Genomic DNA, 20,414 nt, shown 5'->3' on the forward strand with positions numbered 1-20,414 from the left:
ATGGATGAATTCAACTTAGTAATCATAGGTCATTGAGCAAATCTTAGCAAAAGAGTCACCGTTTCAATACGTAAGCTCAGAAACTAATAAAACCAACAAAAATGATTAAGTACCATCAAAGACTAATTGTAGGATATTTATTTAATTAATACCAAGCTTATCTTAAAAATGAGACATTTAGTGAGAAAATTACGCATAAATATAAATGAACTACACATAACAAAAGGCATATCTTACAACAATTAGTGATAAGGTCTAATGACAAAAAAATTACCCTGGATCAAAATACCATATAATAAGATAAAAAGTTTCATATTATTGAAATGTAATACTACCTCACCACATAATTAAAGCAAAATATAAAAACGAATTACCTATAAAGATGAGTCCATGCTGCTTCCAGGCATTACTGTTGCATAGGCAAGTTGAAGGACAACTGTTTCGCCCCCAGTCCTGGAGGCATCTTCAGGTTGAAGTGACCTGCGTTGCGATTTAGCCACTATATAAAGGAGATCGCCAGGAGCTCTGTGATTGGCTCTTTCTTGGCGGCAAATAGGAATAACCCTTTTCCACGTGGAAGTAAGGGTGCAACTGTCCTCACTACTGAAATTGTTTGGATTCTTCATTATTTTGACTGCTTCTCTTATGAGTCTCTGACAAAAATGCCTTTCCCTTGTCAACACTCTAGTTTGGTTGAACTCGATTATGTGCCCGGGATCCAACCATGCATGCTTGGCCATTGCCGAGAGTCGATACTTTTTTTATCCGCGGCCCTTTGGTGCTCCTTGGTCCTGCACCTGATGGATCTTCCTGTCTGGTCGATAGTGGACTTCCCACATGTGCACTTTATCTCATATGCGCCTTCATGCATGAGATCGGGGATTTGGTCCTTCGGCTTAGGTATTATGCCAATGATTTTTCTTGCTGTGGAGAACCTACTTATCATATTATGCTTCCGTAGTAGCTTACTTATCTTTTCAGCCATGCCAGTGATAAACAGGATGATAGTATATGTCATCGGTTTTCATATACAGTCGGAACCCGGACACACAATCAATTTCAACCAAACTAAGAGTGCTGGCAAAAGAAAGGAATTATTTTCCAAGCCTCATAAGAGAAGCAGTCGAAATAATGAAGAATCCAAAGAATTTTAGCAGTGAGGACCACTTCACTCCGACTTCTATGTGGAAAAGTGTGATTCCCATTCTCCACCAAGAAAGAGCCAATCGGCTCCTGGCCAGCCAGCATTTCCTATATATAAAGGCCAAATCGCAACGCACTTCCCACTTCAACCTGAAGATGCCTCCAGAACTGGGGGCAAAACAGTTGTCCATCAACTCACCTATGCCATGGTAATTCCCAGAAGCCGCATAGACTCATCAGATAGACATCGCAGAAGCCCAAGGATTAATACCTATAAAGAGTTACCTATAGCCCAATAAGAGAAAATGAATATGAATTTAGCACCAAAAATCCCCCAGATTACTAAATTAAAAGAATGAAATGGAAAACTTTAATGAAAGACTGGCGAATGAATTGTAAAGTGAACTAAGAACTACGCAAAAACCCTTCTGCAGTTTTGCAAAAACACAAATTTTTACACAGGCTATCTTAACTATCAAAATATTTACATTCGGACTTCATCTGTTCATTCCTTATTCTCCTCTACATACATGGCAGTACTATCGTGCATGGTCTCCTAACTCAAGCTGACCTTTCATTAAGCACCTAAAAGCACGATTCCTAATGCCTAACCAGTTTGAATACAACTCTAATCAAACACCACAAGTTATTCTACTGCCATAATCTCTTAAAGAGTAAATACACAGTAGACTTATACCATTATCTCACTGATATGAACCAAATCTATGGGATTCTCCTCTATATATTCAGCTGATGTTTTTTTCTTACTTCTATTTAATACTTTCCACAATTCCATCTAAGCATTTCCCATTTGAGTCTTAAAAACTGGAACCATTTCATTCAGTCTGATGCTCAACGCATTGCTCCATATATACATCAAGTAAGTACCACTAAATCTTCACTTTTTCTTAACTACGCTTTTATGATTTCTAAGTTTATTTCCTTTTTTTATCATTCTGGTTATGATTTTACATGCCATTTCTCCAAAGGACCCGAAATATTCATTTTAGCTGGGATTTTGTCTGATCTGCACTTTTTTTATGCAGAATAACTTGCACTTAAAACCACACAAAACTTCAAGGGACGGAGAACATACCTTCTTATAGGTGGGATTGCATTTTATGCGGGATCGTTACTAACAAGTTTTACTTGAATCAAAAAGGTAAAACTAAGCTTTTATGATTTTCTGACTCCCTGATTGTACTAAATTGATTCTTTGGTTTCTTTTACAAATTTACGAGGAATGAACTCGTAGACCATTAAGCATGTGATGTCAAGGAAATGATTCCAGCTAACCTTAGTAAACATAATTACAATCATTCTTAAGATTTACAAATGAACTCTAACACAAGCACATTAAGCTTTATTGAGCCACATTTTCCAATCAAATTAATTATTTGTTTGGACACCTAAATTATAATCCCTTATGTGGGGAACATTCTATTTACACCGCTCTGTGATCACTTATTCCTTTGATAATTTCCATGCAGGGGAACCCCACTTCATGAGCACCTTGCACAGTGAGAAATTGGAATACTAGCAAAAAATATCGGTCATTTTGAACAAGTTTTACTTTAATTCAAATTGGTGTAACTAAGCCTTTTCATTTAACAAGTGAGAAGGAGAGGTGAATACCCAGATTCATTGTATGCCAGTTACTGCAGTATCTCTAGCACTCATTCCGCTAGCATTTATCATTGCTAGTGATCACATTTTTCCGTACTTGTGTTGAAACATATTACTAGTGATTATTTGTGCAAAGGTAGATGATATATAGCACATAGTTTTAAAATGACCCCAAAGAAAATCTTTTGGAAGAAAGCCACAAAAGAATACAAATAAAACATACCAGTAGAAATGAAAAGTAAAATCATTGAAAATCAGGACCAAGGTGTGAGCGTGGCTGATCTAGTACGCACATCAACGATTGGTCGACACCTAAAATTGGCCTTTTATTCTAGAACAGACCAGACTTAGGAGATAAGATTCTTTAAATAGAGTGACAAGAGTATCGATGAGATTACATATTCTTAATGATTTTGAAAGGTTGCTTCTAATATACATGAGGAAAAACAATTGCAATGCGACACCATTAATGAGAATATAATTTGTGAGGAGAAGGAAGTTATTTTCGCCGACTTCTTTAATAAAATGTCAGGATCATCAATGGCTGAACAAGTATTTAAGGGAAGCCTAGCATGTTTCAAGAAGTTAATGACAATCCACAGCATTGTGAGTTGGAAGCAGCAAGCTCTAAGCCAGCAGCAGAGAACTTCATCAATGACTTCAAAAAGCTCGTAGATTCTGAGGGTTACCCACCAAAACATGTTTATAAACGTGATGAAACTTTTCTTATCAAGAAGATACTGAGGTGAACCTATATATCTGCACACAACTGTAGAAGAGAATGGATTGCTTGGCCACAAGGCAATGAAAGGCTGTCTCATACTGCTATTTTGCACAAATGCGAGCGGCAATTCGAAAATCAATCCCCTGCTTGTTGACCATTCCAAACCTTCACATCAATAGGTGTTTAGCCCAAAACAGCATGATAAATGAGATATAGACGTCAAGGGATACTCTTGCACCATTTGAGGCATCACCCTAATAAGGCAGTGGCAATGCGCACCATAAATTCATTTGACAATCATTCTGAGTCACATTTTTACCAAATTTTGAAGTGTCGGTGAAAACAGACGTCTCTACACAGCTTTCTAGTAAAAAGGAGTTAGGTATATATCAAAAATAAGAAACCATTTCTCTAGATTCTTTTTAGCTTTTACAAATAGTTCGCATATCCGGTTGCTTCATGCTGCGATAGATGAAAAGGTGAATGTGATCCACAACTCTAAACAATGCATACATAATATTCTTTGAATAGGCCTTTTACTGGATTTATTTTTTTACAGCAGGGAACGAATTATCATAATTCACATTGATTTACTAGCCAAAAATTGTTTCACTTAACAAGTGTTTTGCTCAACGAGAAAGATCGCAGAACGGATTATGCTCGTATTATGAAGTTTCACTGTATTCAGAAACATTTGATGAAGTTTGTTACCATTATTAATATTATTTCGCAGAGTAAGTGAAATGGATAGTTTTGCAGAGATCAACGCAAAGTAATGTGTTTACAACTGGAAGGTAACTATGCCTCCCACCCATTTGTAAATGTATTTCAACAATAGTGTGGAATTTTACAGGGTCGCACCCAAAAGTGGTAGGACTGATTTTCACTGGCGCGAACGGAGGAGTGGAGGGGGGTCTGCTTGGCAGGGTAAGGTGGAGGGGGCTCTTAGCAACAGACCAACACCAACCTCAGTCACCTGCGGGCTGTCGTTGAGTGAGGACACCGTTTTTAGTGAAGCAAGTTTTTTGTCAGCGTCGAAAAACAAAATGAATCTGAAATTAGAGCAATGTTATTCCGTGAAGTTTTGTGCGAAACTCGGGAAGACGGCAACTGAGACCCTCGATATGATCAAGCAGGCTTATGGGGACACTGCCTTATGCCATTCCACAGTATTTGAGTGGCACAAGTTGTTTAAAGAGGGTAGGGAATTCGTTGAAAACGACCATCACTCCAGACAGCCGTCGACGGCAAGAACCGACATGAATGTGGACAGAGTGAGGACACTGCTGAACACAGACCAACGCTTAACCAATGAAGAAATTGCAGACCAGTTGGGTCTGTCTGCATCCAACGTCCAAAGCATTATTTCACAGGATTTGGCCATGCGCAAGGTGTGCAGCAAGATGGTGCCAAAAATTCTGAGTGTTGACCAACAGGCAACGCGTGTGCGCATTTCCAAAGAAGTGTAAGCCAATTTGCACCAAGATGAAAATTGTTTGGACAATGTCATAACTGGTGATGAAACATGGGTTTTTCAATATGACCCCAAAACGAAAAGACAATCCGCGGAATGGCACACTTCCGCGTCCCCACTCAGTCAGTCCTACCACTTTTGGATGCGACCCTGTATGTGATATAATGAGTGAAATTAAAAAGCAAGATAATGTATTTCTTGCCCTCACCAAAACTAGGCTGATTTTCACAGAAATATTAGACAATATCATGGAATTTTTATTTCATGTTTAGCAGTAGCTCATGGTATCAAACATCACCTGCTATGGGATAGAAGCCAAAAGTGATTTTGCAATAGAAAAAATGTTTCCCTTCTTCAATTCCATTGGTTACAGTAGATTTTTAATTAACATAATTATAAAATTTACTAAATAAACTCATGTGACTATATCACACAGTGGAGAGAAGTTAGGAAGTTACAAATATTTACTACAATAACCAAGAATAACAAATTCAGTTCATACATACCATAGTAATTCTTGCCCTAACCATAACTTTCAATGGAATATATGCAAAAATATTCCCAAAAGAAACAAGAATTTCTGATTACATATCCTTTGGTCAAAGTAACTCTTACCTTCAATTACTGTTGAAAATTTTGGTGAGGCAGCTTATGGGACTATGACTACATGGACACAGATTTTATGATACGTCCATAACTTTTAACAACATAATTCACCCTAGCTCTTCATAAGTGAGAATGGAGCTAAATTAATACAAAACCAAAAGGAAAATTTGCATATTTTTGAGATTTACTTTGGCCTTACACATATAAAGAGATACTATGATGACAGATCTAGGAGTCTTATATTACATATTCAACAGTTTCAGGTGAGATGTAGTGGAAGTTTGTCATTATGGGGGAAAAAAATTTGCACTTTTCAACAGATTCACTTGTAACGTACAACATGTTTCAGTTCATCGTACCATCTTCAGATATAAAGTCTTGTACCTGAAGATGGTTCGATGAACTGAAACGCGTTGTACGTTACAAATAAATCTGCGGGAAAGTGCAAATATTGTTTTTATCATAATCTTTTAGTATTTAAAAACCTAAAATAAGTATATCAGCATGCTTCATATCTAACAATGGAGCCAAATTACTACAAAGCCAACAACAACAAAATCCACAACTGAGTGTGCCTTAGGTCTGGCACATGGCTGTGAATAATGTAATTAACACTAGCATAGTTTACAATGCATTGTCATGAATTTCTGGGTCTTTATCGGGCCTAATTTTAATTTAATTCTAAGTTTTTGTAACTAAGTGGTTTTACAGGAACCAAACCCCTGTATTTGATGGGTGAAGAAACCCACATACAACTGTAATGATAATTATTTCCTTCAAGATGACAGTACAGGGTCCGTCATGAATTAAAATATACCCAGTGCCCTTGGGATGACTGTTGAGTAGATAAGAGTTCTATCTCTTCAATTACTCCAATCCATAGTGAAAATAATAAGTAATAGCACTTTTCCACTGATAAGCCTGTTATAAAAATTTATGCAAGTGGTAAAGTCCTACTGCCTACTCATCATGCTATTTAAAGTAAAACAGTATTTTTCAAGTAAGACCCAGATGATATCTGGCATAGATTCATATTTGGTTGGCAGCCTATTACTGAGCAACACTAGTGCTAGCCTTCACTACAGGAAGATCAAATCCACAAGATTTACATAACAGCTTTGTATCACTGGAGTTAGCAAGCAGTGTGAATCAAATATATAAAACATACTGTAGCAACAGGCCATGCAGACACAAATTTTGATCAAAGCTCAGACCATTCCATAGGTAACAATGAAAAATTCACAACAGCTTCCTAGATGTAACTGAAATTTGTTAATGGTTAGATGTATAGCAGCCAATAGAGTATTAAAAAATCCCATTTAGCAGCAATATGCAAATAAGAATGATCAAAGCACACATAATTCCATTGGTAATGTTGAAGAATGAATGTAATTAAGAGTTTTCAATTTTAATCCGGAGTGCCTTCAATGATTTCATCATTTAAGTAAATTTGACTAGCTAACTCATGGTAAACCGGGATGGATGGGTAGTAATATTAAATTATGGGTATTACACTACATTACCATTACTTGGCTCATTCTCTTTGCTAGCCTCAGGCATGAATAAAACCAAGAAGGCTAAACAATGAAAATTTTTGCTTTACCTCAGGACTCATGATTCAAGACTGCTGGTCTTAAACAACTGGAGCTAATTTACAAAATCTAACTACTGTATTTCCCAGCCAATAGGGTGCACTTTTTATGCCTCAAAATTTGCTCTAAAATCAGCCTGGCTCTTCATGGGCCGGGGTACATAAATACGACTTCTACCTATCAACGCCAGCAAATTCACCAGAAAAATGTATTAAATAATTTTTCCCACACCAGGCATAGAAATTTGCCTTAATGACAAATTTTGATAATATCTCTTCTGAATCAATCAGTAATAGAAATTTCTTTATTCATTGAAAGTACTCCCTAAAAAAAAAACCCATTTAATATCTTAAATTTTTACCATGTTGCACATTTAGTTACATCTCACATGTGGTGCTGCTGTGAATCTTAATGCACATTGGGCTAATTGGGATGTCACCCCTCTGCAAAGACATATATAGCATCTCCCCCAATTAACCACAGGCATTCAACCTTAATTAGTACGAGGATATTGTAAAGGCATAGAAAATGATTACCTTCAATACAAAATTCCATAATATAAAAATATAACAGAAACGAAGCATCACACAAAAAATAAAAATAACCTCATGGGATCCTAAGAGAGACTTGCATTAACATCAAAATATTGTGATTTTTTGTCCAATTGACACAAAAAATAAAAATAACCTCATGGGATCCTAAGAGAGACTTACATTAACATCAAAATATTGTGATTTTTTGTCCAATTGAAGTATTTTTCATTAATTCTAACCTGTACAATATATCATTAGGGTTGGGAAATACAGCGTAATTCACCTTCTTGATAAAATTATAAGACTGACCATTCCTTTTAAACTGATAAAATTATTATTTCATGTTCTAGTATGCCACAACCATCAAAAAATGATTCCCAACTGTTCTCCACTGCATTATAGCGTCCGAGTCTTGCAAGAAAAATTAACCACTCTGTTTAAATATTTTTTGGTGGTATACTTAAAAACAAGTCTTGATGGCCACTTCCAGGCCGTAGATGTCAGCCATATTCCAATCATTTTACCTCCTGTTAAATAAAGATTTATATACAAAATTTCATGCTGCTCAGATTAGTTTTTGAGTTATCATGCCCAGAAAACCTTTCACATACAGACATTTCATTATGTTCAGGGACCCTCGAAATCCTTGAGTCTAATCTTTTTCGTGGAAACCATCATCTATCCTATACTACACAAAGACAAATTTAAAATGTTCTGAAAATAAGAAAATAATCATTACAGAGGAAAATACACAGTGCAATTTCCCCCTAAGTACATTAATTTTATACATAAAACAAAAATCCTGAATGATACGAGAGAATTACATTTCCATTTATTAAAAACCAATTGACAGATTTACAATCACTGAGGAAACCCAAGTTTGATGCACTCACTCAGGGAGATATCAATAGCATAAAACCATATTCTTGGCAGGCAGACCTTTTCAAAACTAAATTTTAGAATAGCTATTATATTAAACAGGTGAAAAAAGTGTTATTCTAGGCTAAGATAGGTTTTCCCTAGTTTACTTACCTTTGGTCATCATCATCACCACCCTCTGGAACATCGCCACCTTGTACTCCATTTTCAACTTCTATGTCAGGCACTAAATAGTACTGTAAGGGATTTGGCCACATATCATCTTTGATTACCTGCAAGTAAGCAGAAATATAAAAAAACTGTAAAACAAGAAAAAACAAATAGACTTCATATCTAGGTTAAGACCTTAAGTGACAAAAATTTCTTTAAAACTATAGAAAAACATTCTTAAACCAAAACTGAATTTATTGATGCAGTTTTTGTGAATCTTAGTTTAAAATAATCTCTTTATCTAGAATTCTCTTGCTGTGGCGAGATGTCATTACATGAACTGTGGACATAAAATGAAGGAGAGAATTGAAATTTTAGATTATAACAATTAAAAAAAAGACAAAAAATTACAAGCAAGATTTTTTAAATGTAGGCAGAAAGAACCCACCAGGAAAGAGAGTGAGTTCACACTCCTCTTTCAATGATAAAAACCTTTTATCAGTTTAAATAAATACAATTTCAACTTTAGGGATAGGCATCATTTCACAATTTCTTAAATATATTGATTTTCCCAAGAATGACACTTCATCCACAAATTGCATCGTAATAATGCATCATGCTGAAAACAATCTTAGCAAAATGTGAGCACAAACAGGGGCAACATTAGTAAAAGGAGTCTGATCAAGCACTTGAGCCTGTGATTGTAATTAGTAGTATCAATAATTGGGCTCTTTAAAAAAAGATTTTATTACTACCCAAAAGTGGACCACGGTTTCTGCAGTTCAAAAACTGCATTATATGGAGATTAAGTTTTTAAAATTTATTAGAAGTAAGCAAAATAACTAGGCCAAATTGGTAAAAAAATATGAGCACAGAAAAATGCAGCCCAATATGTCATAAAACCACTTGTGAAAAATGTATCACAGCAAAATGCTGGTGAGAACTGTGCAACAGAAATCACAAGTCCGACTTTAGTATTTTACATGCAGTGCACGAGTGATGTCACAATATTTTTGCATTCCTATACTGGTTATTTCAGAAGTAAGATTTTGCTATTACTAGCAAACCCTCTTCCAGCCCTGAAGCAATTAGCAAAGCTATACAAATTACACCCAAAATGCTATTAACTCAGGAACAGCATCACATGACTCATGTTGGTTACTCACGGTCAGTTGTCCTAAGCAATAGCTCACAAGTCAACACTTACCAAAATAAGCCTCCTTGCTGGCTATTAAAATATCCCATAATAAAATGTTTAGGAATGCTTACAGTCAAAGGCTAAATGAAACTGCCCCTTAAAACTTTCTCGGCAACATTTGAATTAATATTCTCAGAAGTATATAATTTCCTGTATTTACACCACTAATACAAAGTATGGGCACATCTCCACCGACTGCTGAAAATACCTATTTAATTGCAAAGCATAACATTCTGATGCCATACAAATATTTTAATTATATAAAACATCCCAGAATCAGTAGAAATGAGTGTTATTTATGCTTTATATTAAACCAAAATAAATTTTAATATTTTTAGTAAATGAGAAAAGGACAGGTGAAGGTCAATATTACCACAATCAGTAGCTCCTCCATCCAAACCCAACTGGAAGGGGAATGATATGATTATAGTAACAAGCCTTCACTTAATTGACACCTCAATAGACATTAGTAACATGTCCAACATTTTTCCTCCAGGAAATACACTGATAGACAATTTCCGCAGAGAATGAATCATATTAACGAATCCAATCACCAAAAATCCTTATAGATACTTTGACAAGATACAAGTTCTCACCCAATGATTTTCTAAAAACCTAAATCTAAATATAAGTTTTTAACCACTAGCATTAATATAGAAAATCACTAATCGGGTATAAACACTCAAGGATTAAAAAACCAAGGCAAATTTTTCCACCATAATTTCATACTATTTGGTCACACAATGACAGTGTCACTATGAGGAATTAAATTTTCACATGAGAATGCCAAACCGATAAAAATTATTGAAAACCTACCGACCCACCCAGTCGTGCTATTCCTCTACACAACAATGGAATACAGGCCATGAGCTAGATAGAGGGACAGTAATATGCTTGATTGAAGACTTTTCTTGTCAAAAATAATGAAACAACATCTTGAAATTTAAAATGATGGTAAAATACCAGTAAAATGAATACATGCTCTTTATCTCTACCTATCACAACAAATAAAATACTGGGAATTTTTTCGACAACAAATCACTTTGGACACAAGTACAAATGCCGATTACTTGCAAAACCAAGAATCTTTACTTCCCATGGAACTATAGTAAGAAAAAATGTTTTAGATTCACTACTGTGACAGCAGTACTACAGCTCTTATTTCACATCTTGAAATAAAGATGCAAATATAGTGATATTTTAAGGGAGATTTCATTCAAAGAATTTCATTAAGAGAAATATTAGTAAAGCAAAATATTATGATCAAATTAATGCCTAGTTACATATTGCAACTAACTACAACATCTGGTTTCAATAAAAAAATAACTGAATAAGAATATTTATCACAAAATAAACCTCTGTCAATGTCAGAGTCCATTAAAAATACAAACAAGGAATCATAAGAGCTAACTGATACACCAAGGTATTTCGAACACCTTTGAAGTTACGATTTTTATGACTGGCAATGACATTGCAACAGTGATGAGTATGCACATACCTACAGATAATTGGCAGTATAAATTTCACTGCTAAAGAAAGGGCTCCAAACTTGTTTCCCACTGATAAAGAAATGGCAATAAAACCTTCTGAATATTCTTAAGTAACCAGAAAATGAAATAAGAATGACCAATAAGAGATACAAGCACACACTGATAAATTTGCATGTTTCAGACTAAAATGGCCACAAAAAAGCTGTCTGAAATCTCGCAGGCAAAGTAACTGGTGATAAAAAGCTGATCTTATCCACAGTATTTGGAGACTGTGACATCTTCAAGACTAAACATGAAAAATAAGCACAACTCAATGCCATGCTTGGTACACATGATACTAATTACGTAGGCTACTTAATTATTAAATGTACTTGCTTTGACATAAAGTAATCTCAAATAAAAACACAGCCCATAAATTTCACTATCTAAATATAACTACAATCTACTTAAGTCAGCATATTTTTATTTACATTATATGCACATTAAATAAGAGGCAAAATTATATGAATGCAAAGATATTAGAAGCAGTTATAATGGTGAGACCAAAGCATTTTCTGATAGCACCTCAGAAATGTAGAGGCTGTATCAACCAAAGTCCTATGCAAGGAAACCATGCCATTTTATAATGAATTTGTAACTATTATTTTACACACCACATTAATGACAAATAAGAACATATTTACACACCCTCATAAAAAAACACCAGAAATACATCACACGATTTAAAGTTATCCACAATAATGTAAATAGGTCATGACCATGTAGTTCCCTTTTCTATGCTTGCTACATGGCATGCTGCTGTTAAATAGTGATTCTTTTAAGTTTCTCTATAAAAATTGGAGCTTAAAAAAATAAGTCATGTGGTGCTGTACGCTGAAGTTTCCCTAATACCCACAAGCAAATAGTCCCAATATAAAGTACCCACACATACAATGAGGCTTTCCTACTTAACATTTGAAAGGAAAACAATCATGAAAAATTTAGCCTCAAGTTGGGAGGTTGGAATTAAGCAATTAGGGCAGCTTTATTTAGAGCTTAAGGAAAACAGTTCCATTAAAATCTAATTGACAAACCCACCCTTATCATAAAAAATAAGCTAGATGGATTCTTTGCAGATTTCACAAAGTGTAGTGGTGCAGCAGTGTATTTTTAAATAATTGCAGATTCCATGGAAAGAAAATTTAACCCTGCAAAACAAAGTATTTTATTTCAAACTAGGAAACTTGAGAGTACCATAAAATATCACACGAAGTTTAGATTTTGTAACACACTCAGTCATGTGCCAGTGCCCTCAAGAGTATTCTGTAGTTCACTTAACTCAACCTTTTGAACCATTTTTGCTTGCATGCCATACTTGGCTAAAACCATCACATTATAGGCAGGCTGACATCAGACCCAAAAGCCAAGAGTGTATTTATACGCATCACTCAAGACCAAAAAAGCAGTATAAAGAATTTGCCCAACAACATACTTATTATTCCAAAAAAGTTATCAATAAGCATTTACTGCATAGTACAAAAGAACAAATGAAGTAGCTGCACGCATGATGTGGTGGAAGTCGAACAAAATGGATAACTGATTGAGCACTTTTCCACTTGATACAATTCACCTGATGATGATGTAATAAATCAAAACCCGGTCGAATAAATTATATCAAGTGGAAAATTGCTACGATCAGTTATTCATTAGTACACAAGAGCTAACCCTTCTATGAGAGGCATGATTCTGCACATCCACCAATATCACAATATAGTTTTCCTGAAGTACTTCTCTACTAATTACCTTGAACATACAATTTACCCAAATCATTAAGCAAAATGTCCAGCATAAAGTAATAGAGGTGTAAATTAGTTTAAATTCAAGCAAAAAGCTGCAAGACCGTACACCACTGGTCATATAATTTATGTTTATTAATTTAGCAATAGTTCAGCTCCTCGAATAATTAAATGATATTAGGCCTAATCTTGTGAAGTCACATGTAGAGGAATTAAAAATCTTTGTAGATTTCAGCATACTTTACAGTTCACTAAGGGATCAAACTGGTCATACCATAATTAAGTTTGGTGAAATCTACAGGAATTTTTAAATTCCTAAATGCAGCTCACTAAAATGACTTTTTCTTGAAAGAAACAAATAATACTTAGTTGGGCCAGTGAGGATACTAAAAATAGCATTAAGATTAATTACGGGCATGCAGATCAATAAAATTTATGCTGAATTTACATGTCACCTTACAGAAAATTTCATTACCTCAAATCCAACATCTGCACTACCCCTCATTGAATATTGAACAATACTTCAATAAAAATGAAACCAGGATGAAACATCATAAGGAGAGGCCACAAATATATGTGCCACACCGTAACCTCATGAGCACAATCCTTCAAGCTACTTTTTTTTGTGTTCCGGGAAGATGTCTTCTGCATATAGGATGCAATACTTCAAATCACTTAAGGATTCACACCCATGAGTAATATTGTAGTATTCAGACTTAACAAAACAACTTTACCCAACACAAACACATGAATCATAATTCAGAAATTGTGTGGCAATGAACCACAAGACAAGTTATAAAATTGTAGCCTGTCAGACAATAAATCCACCTCAGTTGAGCAATGCTACATTTTTAGCCACCACGCACAAATTCTATGCTTATACAAAGTCAGTCATTATTCTACGGATAAATAAACCAAACTTCGCAGCATGACAAATCCTGCAAATTCATTTGACCAAGGTTCGGGAACGCAAACACCAAACCATCAACACTTTGCTGAATGTCCAAATTAGCAAGTCTGACATCTCAATAAGGAGAACTGATGAAACACCTCAAAATCCTGTGCCTTTTTAAAAGCCTACAGCTTCCCTACAACACATGACTTAGCTGTTATTTTCAACCACTTCTGGGTCATGTATGAAGTCTCTTTTTGGGATTCTTGCAATTTCTTTAAAATGTACAGAACACTGCAATCCCTATATTGCTATTATAAACAAGAGCAATGTGATAATGATTAGCTATAGTTGAATAACTAAATCATAACTAATGCATCCCTTTTTTGCACACCACCTATATTAAATAATATGCAATGCCATTTCACAAAACCCAGACCTTCAGTATTAACCTCATTAAGAGCTGAAAAAAGTAAAAATCTCAATACAAAAATGATCAATATTGTTTGAAAGCATATTACAAGATATTTAACTGGTAACCAACCATTTAATCATAAAAATCATTTAATTTTACTGTTTTACTTGAACATAAGCAATCACCCAGCTCACGACTATTACCATTTGAAGTTTTGTACCATGATCATACCTTACAAAAAGCAACAGACCATAGTGATTATCATTAAGCAATAGAAAAAGACATGGGCATACATCCAATGTTCATAAAAATACTTTCAAATACCTTCAAAATATAAAGGTCATGCTCAGCACAAACTCACGAAATCCCATGTATTTCCACTTTCTAGAAAAATTTTATTAAAATTTAATACCCAAACTGGGAAATATGCCATTAAAAATAATAACCTCAGCTATATCATCAGCAGAAGGATCCCCATGGTCTGTAAACCAGCTGAAAAAAGTCTTTTGTTCTACTGCACGCTTCCTTCCTTTGTTCGAGTTTCTATCCTTTGGCTTTTTGGTAAGATCATTTCCTTCTTTCCATCTAATTGGTGTACTCTGTGATGCAGGGTTTCCTGAAACAGTTAAAAATTCATAAAAATGAAGAATTTATGATCAACAAAAAACCCATATTATGACAAAAATCACTACCAGTTGATCCCAAGTGAAATTCCTTCGTCAGCACATGATTCTCAAAGTATGGGTTGTCTTCAAAGTGAAAATTAATCCTGTATAAGAGAAAGGAACTAATTAAATGATGTCAAAGGTAAAATGAAAGGACATTATTCAAATGCTCACAGGTTGGAGACAACTGAATTACTGTTCATATGTACTCTTACAATACTTGTTATCATTAGGTAATCTACCGGTTAGGTAGGTTTTTGGATGGACAAAGCTCCTAACAAATATTTTGTGACTCCTAGCAAAACACAACATCCTACTCCACATCAGGTCCCTCTTCATCTCTGAGTACCTTCTTCCTCCCTTCATCCTGTCCAACATCCCTATCCTGTTCCTTCCCTTTCCTCTTTTGCCCAACATTCTCCCCTCTATTACAGTCTTCAACATCCCACTGCCGGTCAATACCCCCTTGATCCACTTTTCCAATTCAAAAAGTTAGATCATTTCGGTTTAACATCTATGGCCACGAATGTCATCGACAGATTTTCACAAAATTACTGATATATTTAATTCACTATCAATAAAACACCAAATACAATAGATACCTTTAACATATATACTTATCCTGTTTCCCCCTAGTAATGAATTCTCATTATTTTTAAAAACAATGATTCTTGTAATACTTTGCCAATGAAGTGCAGTAGCAATATGTAACCCAATGGGAAATAATTCATAGCTGGATCTAGCAAGGGAACAAAAGGAGGAGAGAGACAACTAGCCACCATCTTAGGGTTCCATATGAAATTCATGCATCAAATATTTGGAGGCTTAGTTACGGCACCTATTAATTGGTTTTCTTTATTCTGTTAATAAAACCCATGTCTTCTATTCGTGGCAAAGGCAAGATAAAAAATGGTCATACTATACCACACAGGCAGAACATGAAGGCAAACAGTTGATCCACCAGATTTTAGAGAAGGCTTTAATTTCAACCAACGCAGTCACCTTTTGTGAAAGGTGTCAAACAATATGCATGAACCCCTTTCATGGAGACATCATGCTATAAAATTATTGCTACGAATATATTGATATCTTAGTTTGTTTTTAGGTTTATTTACACGTTTCAGAAATACATGCACAGAATAACTTAAAAAGATGATGTTCTTAGTCATGAAATGAAGCAAAAAACTATGAAATCTGTTCTTGCCACTACAATTCAAATATCTGTATCCAGCAACGATAAAATGAAGTTATTACAAGAATTAATCTAAAGTCAAATGGAAGATGTCAAATTTTTCTTGCTTAAGGAAAGCTTTGACTTTTTCGACCAAATGTTAAGGCAGCCACCTTTGCCCACCTTGCACTAATAAAAACCTTTGCTTTTTTTTCAAAGAGTAAAAACAAATGAACTCTCTCAAAGAAATTATCAATGTTATTGTGGCCTACACATATGATTCCCACGAGGGCAAATATTCTTACGCTGCCTACCATGCTTTCAACACTTTGAATTATGGGGTTGCCATATGGCATCTTCAGAATAAATTTCTTATTTCCTTAATTCTGGGGCCAAAATACATTGCTTAAATTTACACCCTCTGGCTACTAACAGGTATGAACACCCTTCAAGATTCTTCTCTAAATCTGAGTGATCTAGGTACCTAACTAATGATTTAGGGCAAAGGTTAAGTTTATGTTGAATGAGGAGACTGATTTCACGGCCACCAGCCAGCACTTGGCTTATTGATCCACAGCAAAAGGTTTGCTAAACCAAATTTCATGCAAAGCCAATAAACCTTTATAGTGTACTTTTCATGGTTATGAAACTAACCTGTAACCTGATTTAATGTCATCAAACTCTTCAACTTCCAACTTGCACAGGAAATGCAGACAATCTTCTTCATCTTCTTCCAGGATTGCCATTATCTGAGGATGATTGACGAACTATGTAACAGCTAAGGAATGTACAAAGCATTCAGAAAACCTTTTCAATGCAATGAAAGATTAAGCGATCCATATCTATGAATATTGTAATCAGTTTCTTTACAGACTTGAAATCAATGGTAAACATTACCAGACATTTTCCATTTACTTTATTCATAACCTTTGATTATACTTAAAAATTCCCTCAGAATTTGCACATCCCATGTAGATGATACTAGAAATTAAGTGCAATGACTAGGGCTAAATAAAGAAAATTTCCTATTGCAATGATTAGTCATCGCAGACTTAATCAGTTATTTTCTTTGGTGCACCCCTCATTTTCTAATTAATAATATAACACACACAGTAGTATTATAATGAAATATACAGGTGTCATTTAATAAAAAGTAGCAATATTAGATATATGTCCCCTTGGGATTACGCCGTACTTTGATTTGTAAGTTTATGGGAGTGAACAAGACCACCTGAGTCAAGCACGAACCTATGCTCCAAGTATACTGACAATCTGAGGAAAATCCATGGAATTCATTTCCAGGCATTAGGTGAACTCAATGACATTAAGTTTCACAATTTAACTATGCTGGAGAACTTTAGAAGGCCAAATTACATTTTTCTTCACTATTTATTAAGAAATATTTAACTTTTTTAATATTCCTTTGTATGCGGCTTTATTCCTAATTACAGGTGGTGACCTAACACGCCCCCACCATATGTCCTGGCAGTGGCTTGCTTAGTACTATGTAGATGTAGACTATTATTAGTGACGCATAAGTACAATTTTCAACTCAAAATTTTTATGGCAAAGTAAATGTGATCCATTGACCAGTACTTTAAAAATCAATTGCAGACAAACAGGGCTCATCCAGAGGCTTGCTTAATTTGAACAGAGGCTGGACTTGTTCTGAGAGTGGCTCATAACGGGTTCAAGTGAAGCAGCACAGCTATACCCTAGTGTTAAGTATTTAGTCACCATGTTTCTATAAATGGGCCACATGTACAAGATGTAGATGCCACACATTATAGATGGTTAATTATTTTCATGTAACATCAAATATTTACGGACAATGTGATCTTCTGGTAGTAAAAGTAAACATAACTTTTAGTATTAAACACTGTGAAGTTTCTTGAGATTTGGATAAGGCAGTTTTGAAGGGGAGATTTTTTAACTCTATATACACTATCTCTTTGTACATGCAAAAGGAGGTCAATCTATTGGCTCCCAGGTTTGAATTAAATTGTCAGGTGAATATGCAGGCTTGAGAAATTATGTTAACAGAATTTATGACATGAAAACCTTGCAAAAAACTAACATAGAAAGAACAACATTGCAAGTAATGTTGGTCTACGGCTGTATAGAAGACATTATTAATCACAAAAAAGCATCTTATGAGCTAATGCTGAACCATTTACAGAAAATTTGCAAGCAACAATATCACTTACAGTAATATCAGAAGTTTAATAAAAATAAAATTTAACCGAGCTTAAGAGCTGTCAGAGAAAACATGCATATGTAAATCTAAGTTCCTGGGTGAAAAATGGATAAAGAAATTCTACACTGTATTATAATGTTAATGAAGTTGATGAGTGCTGCCATGGGATAATATAGACATCATCGAACTCTGAAAAGGATTATGGAAGACCACTCCACCTAGGAAGTATTAAATGCATTGGGCTATCACAACAGACTGGCTCCAAATTAATTTCATTCCCTATTTATGAAACACCAAATCCATGTTTTAAGAATATCTACGAAAAAAAGTGGTTTCATAATTACCAGCAAGTAAAAATTCTAAACCATTCATTTCCATGAAAATAACATATTACCAAAAATGTGAAAAATTCCCTATACTCATTAGTCAATGATTGATTGATTCTATGCACCACATTCTTCCCCAGAAGCTTTAGTAAAATCAAATAGAATTCAAGTAGCATTACACTAATAGTATCGCAACACCACAGAACATAATCTGTAATATATTTATTTTAGCAGCAATCATGTAAATAAATATACTAGGAGAGGGAATGAAAAAACTTAGTGAAAAGTTAGAAAAAGTAGTGATGGCAGGTGGCATCTTTACTACTGAACACTGGAGCTATATTCTAAAGGTAAACCCTTTGTTATTTCTAGAAAAACTTGTTCAATTAGTTTTAAATTAAATTATACGGAGTTATTAGAAGTCATGCCAACCAATGGTGCACAGGAAAATATTTAATGAAGACCCCGGCATCCAACCCTGGATAACCTTGATTTCCCCACGTCCGATCACTTCAACAATATTAGCCCTGATATATTTCCTGAGTTCAGGACGTTATTGAAACCAAATTTGAATTTTGCTTCATAGTATCTTTAATCCATCCTATTTGAAATAGCATGAGGAGCTATCAAGATATCAGACCACTGTCAAAGAATTTCCATAATAGAAAAATAACTAGGTATTTTCCACACAAATATTGATAATGCCACAACATGCTTCAGTTTCCCTTGGCTGTCACCATCCGTAACTCGCTAAACCTCACTTGTTAGTGCCTTACTTCAAACCCCCCTTTTGCTCCTATGTCAATATAAATGGTAATTTCCACCTGCTGTATTAACCATTAACTATTTTAGGGACACCAAAATGTGCCACATAATGTTAAAAATGTGGAAAATACATTCATTTTTAATTTTGGATATGCATAACTTCCATGAAGTCATGCCTGATGCCCTCAAGACTAACCCTTGATTTTCCATATACTAAATGCACTCCCAATCATCATGAATCCACAAACCATGGCGTTTTTCATGGAACTTAAGTCAGAACCGTACCTCATTTGGAAAGGACCATTAAGATACCACCCGATTTCTGCCATTAATTATATGATGTGTGAGTGAAAAAAAATTAATGCTTTAGCAGAGCACTCATAATACAATTCTTTGAATTAGAGAACCATTCCCTACCATAACATATACTAATATAGAAATGCAGTGATATGAAAGAAAGATGACACAAAGCAATGGCGTTCATTATTTTACTCATGCAAGTGTGCCATTAGACATGGTTTTAAATGAATAAAATGTCACAAGAGGATTTAAAATGAAGGTGGCAATAGATAACTGTGGAACATCCACAGTTATAGAAAACTTTTTGCTTTTTAATTGTTTCCAAAAATCTCCCTGGAGACGGAAGTTCCAGATGCTGGTTTAAGAGTTGTGCATCATAGGGATGTTCACCATAATATTACTGAAAATGATTATTTGCAGATACCCATTAAGTTTGGCCGATTATAAGAACATTGGCAATTGAATTAGTTAAAACATATATATATATAAATAT

At 34.8% G+C, this 20,414-nt stretch overlaps 1 protein-coding gene across 2 annotated transcripts in view; it reads right to left on the minus strand.

The window, feature by feature from the left end:
- Set (NAP domain-containing protein SET) overlaps nucleotides 1-20,414 on the minus strand; it is a 43,119-nt gene that overhangs the window by 15,968 nt on the left and 6,737 nt on the right. For both annotated transcript variants that reach the window (XM_071593115.1, XM_071593114.1), the window contains exons 2-5: nucleotides 16,988-17,100; nucleotides 15,190-15,266; nucleotides 14,944-15,113; nucleotides 8,731-8,849 (exon numbers count right to left, since the gene is read on the minus strand). In XM_071593115.1, the coding sequence (XP_071449216.1) occupies nucleotides 8,731-8,849; nucleotides 14,944-15,113; nucleotides 15,190-15,266; nucleotides 16,988-17,100 (479 nt within the window). The remainder of the gene's footprint in view (nucleotides 1-8,730; nucleotides 8,850-14,943; nucleotides 15,114-15,189; nucleotides 15,267-16,987; nucleotides 17,101-20,414) is intronic.

The sequence above is a fragment of the Hetaerina americana genome, unplaced genomic scaffold, assembly GCF_022747635.1.
Source record: "Hetaerina americana unplaced genomic scaffold, ioHetAmer1.1.p SCAF_51, whole genome shotgun sequence".
NCBI classification, from domain to species: Eukaryota; Metazoa; Arthropoda; class Insecta; order Odonata; family Calopterygidae; genus Hetaerina; species Hetaerina americana.